Source organism: Fonticula alba (assembly GCF_000388065.1).
Source record: "Fonticula alba strain ATCC 38817 unplaced genomic scaffold supercont2.6, whole genome shotgun sequence".
In the NCBI taxonomy this organism is placed as follows: domain Eukaryota; order Rotosphaerida; family Fonticulaceae; genus Fonticula; species Fonticula alba.
In genome coordinates this window covers 671,388-673,621 of record NW_009242976.1, presented here as the reverse complement: position 1 = coordinate 673,621, position 2,234 = coordinate 671,388, and the positions used below count along the sequence as shown (strand labels likewise).

The 2,234-nt window shown below is 62.7% G+C and overlaps 2 protein-coding genes across 2 annotated transcripts in view; one reads left to right on the top strand and one right to left on the bottom strand.

Annotated features, from left to right (window-relative positions):
• Positions 1–108: 108 nt before the first annotated feature.
• H696_03814 (ADP-ribosylation factor-like protein 1) lies at positions 109–1,075 on the top strand (the record flags this gene model as incomplete). Its single annotated transcript, XM_009497673.1, has 6 exons — positions 109–130; positions 190–240; positions 331–361; positions 476–587; positions 747–928; positions 1,048–1,075. 6 exons carry the CDS (start codon positions 109–111, stop codon positions 1,073–1,075), a joined length of 426 nt encoding a protein of 141 aa, XP_009495948.1.
• A 418-nt stretch (positions 1,076–1,493) lies between these two features.
• Positions 1,494–2,234, bottom strand: part of H696_03813 (peptidylprolyl isomerase) — a 3,512-nt gene continuing 2,771 nt past the window's right edge. Inside the window, exon 2 of the mRNA XM_009497672.1 lies at positions 1,494–2,214. Within this exon, the coding sequence (XP_009495947.1) occupies positions 1,706–2,214 (509 nt within the window). The 3' untranslated portion in view covers positions 1,494–1,705. The remainder of the gene's footprint in view (positions 2,215–2,234) is intronic.

Genomic DNA, 2,234 nt, shown 5'->3' with positions numbered 1-2,234 from the left:
TGGTGTTCGTGCAAAGTAAAGCGTACATTTCCCCGCTCCCCCGGGTCCGCCTGCTGTTCCCCCCCCCCCCCTGCGCATGCGCCCGCCACCATCCTTTCGATTGCGCCGATGGCTGCTGACATGTCTGTCTGTCTTTCTGTTTCTCTCTGCGCCCCTGTGCCCGTCGCCCACCGCACCGCCCTCCAACAGCTGTTGGCTTCAATGTCGAGACTGTCACCTATAAGAACCTCAAGTTCCAAGGTCCGCTACATCCTGCTCCTGATCCCCTCCCCCCCCCCTTCCTGTGACTGGCAGCTCACACGTGCATACACACGCGTACATGCATCTTAGTTTGGGATCTCGGCGGCCAGTGCACGATCCGGTACGCATCCCCCATGCCCGAAGACCAGATCCACTGCTGGCACTTGCTCACCATCTGCACTATTACCCCTTCTCTTTCTCGGATGTCTCCCTCGCGTGCCTCCCCCTTCCCCAGGCCATACTGGCGCCTTTACTACGCCAACACCGATGCTTTGATATATGTGGTGGACAGCGCGGACCACGATCGAATGCGCATCGCCAAGACCGAGCTCTTCGCCATGCTCGAGGTACATGGCCTTTGCCACCATCAGCCTCGCTTTCCTTCTCTCTCTCTCTCTCTCTCTATCTATCTCTCCCTCTCCATATCGCAGGAGCATCCTGAAAATGCCCCACTATGTCCACACGCGTGCGTGCTCATCTGACAATCCCTGCCCGGCTGCTTCCAGGAGGAGGAGCTCAAGAATGTGCCGCTGCTGATCCTGGCCAACAAGCAGGACCAGGACGGAGCCATGAGCGCGGCGGACGTCAGCGAGGCCCTCCAGCTGTCCAAACTCCCTCCCACCCGGACCTGGCACATCCATCCCACCTCCGCCATCAAGGGGGACGGGTTGCACGATGCCTTCGATTGGTGTGTGGCCAGCGCGATCTGGCGCACCCTGCCGCCGCCCAACCATTTGCCAGCCATTCCTCCCGATTGCATTCCCCTCGCCCGCCCTCTCACTGACCGCCACCACCACGGCCACCCAGGCTGGCCAACACATTCACGAACAAGTGACGTCACACGCACCGCCCAGTGTCGACAGGCGTGTGCGTGCTTGGCTCTTGCCGCCTCCTCTTGCGCCCTGCCATCCTGCTCGACGCGCGTTGTTGACGCGCGGATGGGGAACATTCCCCCTCCTCCTTTTGAAGACAGCACCTTTGCCTTCTTCTCTGCCGCCTCCTCCCCCCCCTCCCCCCCCCCCCCCCCCCGCGTGGGTCACACACGCCACAACAATACACAAACAAGCCTCCCTCCACTTTCTCCGGCCCGACGTCCCCCTGCTTCCGGGAGCCGAGGAAGACACGAATACCACCTCCTGTGGCCAACACATGAGACCGAGAAAGAAAGAGAGGAAGAGCGAGGAAAATGGAAGCGGGGTGGAGAGGCGGAGCACGGAGAGGAAAGAAGAGGGGAGGGGGAAATGGAACGGTGGTGCTTAGAGGATGTGTGCATTGGAGCAGCAAAAGGGCGCGCGCCGGAGAAATGGAGGGCATGATGGCAAGTCGCCCCTCGCCGCACGCTGGGGAGGGCGCGCGGGCAGCGGGCGCACGGCGGGAAGGAGAGGCAGAGCACAAGGGCACGAAAGAGCCGCCGGAGAGGAGATGGGGGGAGGGAGAGAGAGGCAGAAGAGGGGGAAGCTCTTACTTACTCGAGGAGGCCGCAGTCCTCGATGAGGATCTCCTTGCGGGGAACACCACGGCTGTTGCCGAGGGCCTCGATCATGTGGACGATCTTCATGGACTCCTCATCGGCAACCTCGCCGAAGACGACGTGGCGACCATCGAGCCAGGGGGTGGGGACGGTGGTGATGAAGAACTGGGAGCCGTTGGTGTCGGGACCGGCGTTGGCCATGGACAGGAGGCCAGCGCGGGTGTGGGCAATGGCGAAGGACTCGTCGTCGAAGGTGCGGCCGTAGATGGACTCGCCACCGGTGCCGTTGCCACGAGTGAAGTCACCACCCTGGATCATGAACTGGGGGATGACACGGTGGAAGGGGGAACCCTTGAAGTGCAGGGGCTTGCCAGACTGGCCGAGACCCTTCTCACCGGTGCAGAGGGCGCGGAAGTTGGCGGCGGTGCGGGGAACGACAGAGTCGTACAGGTTGAGGGCGATGCGGCCAGCGCGGGCACCGGCGATGGAGATATCGAGGAAGACTGTGGCCGGAGGCGGGGGG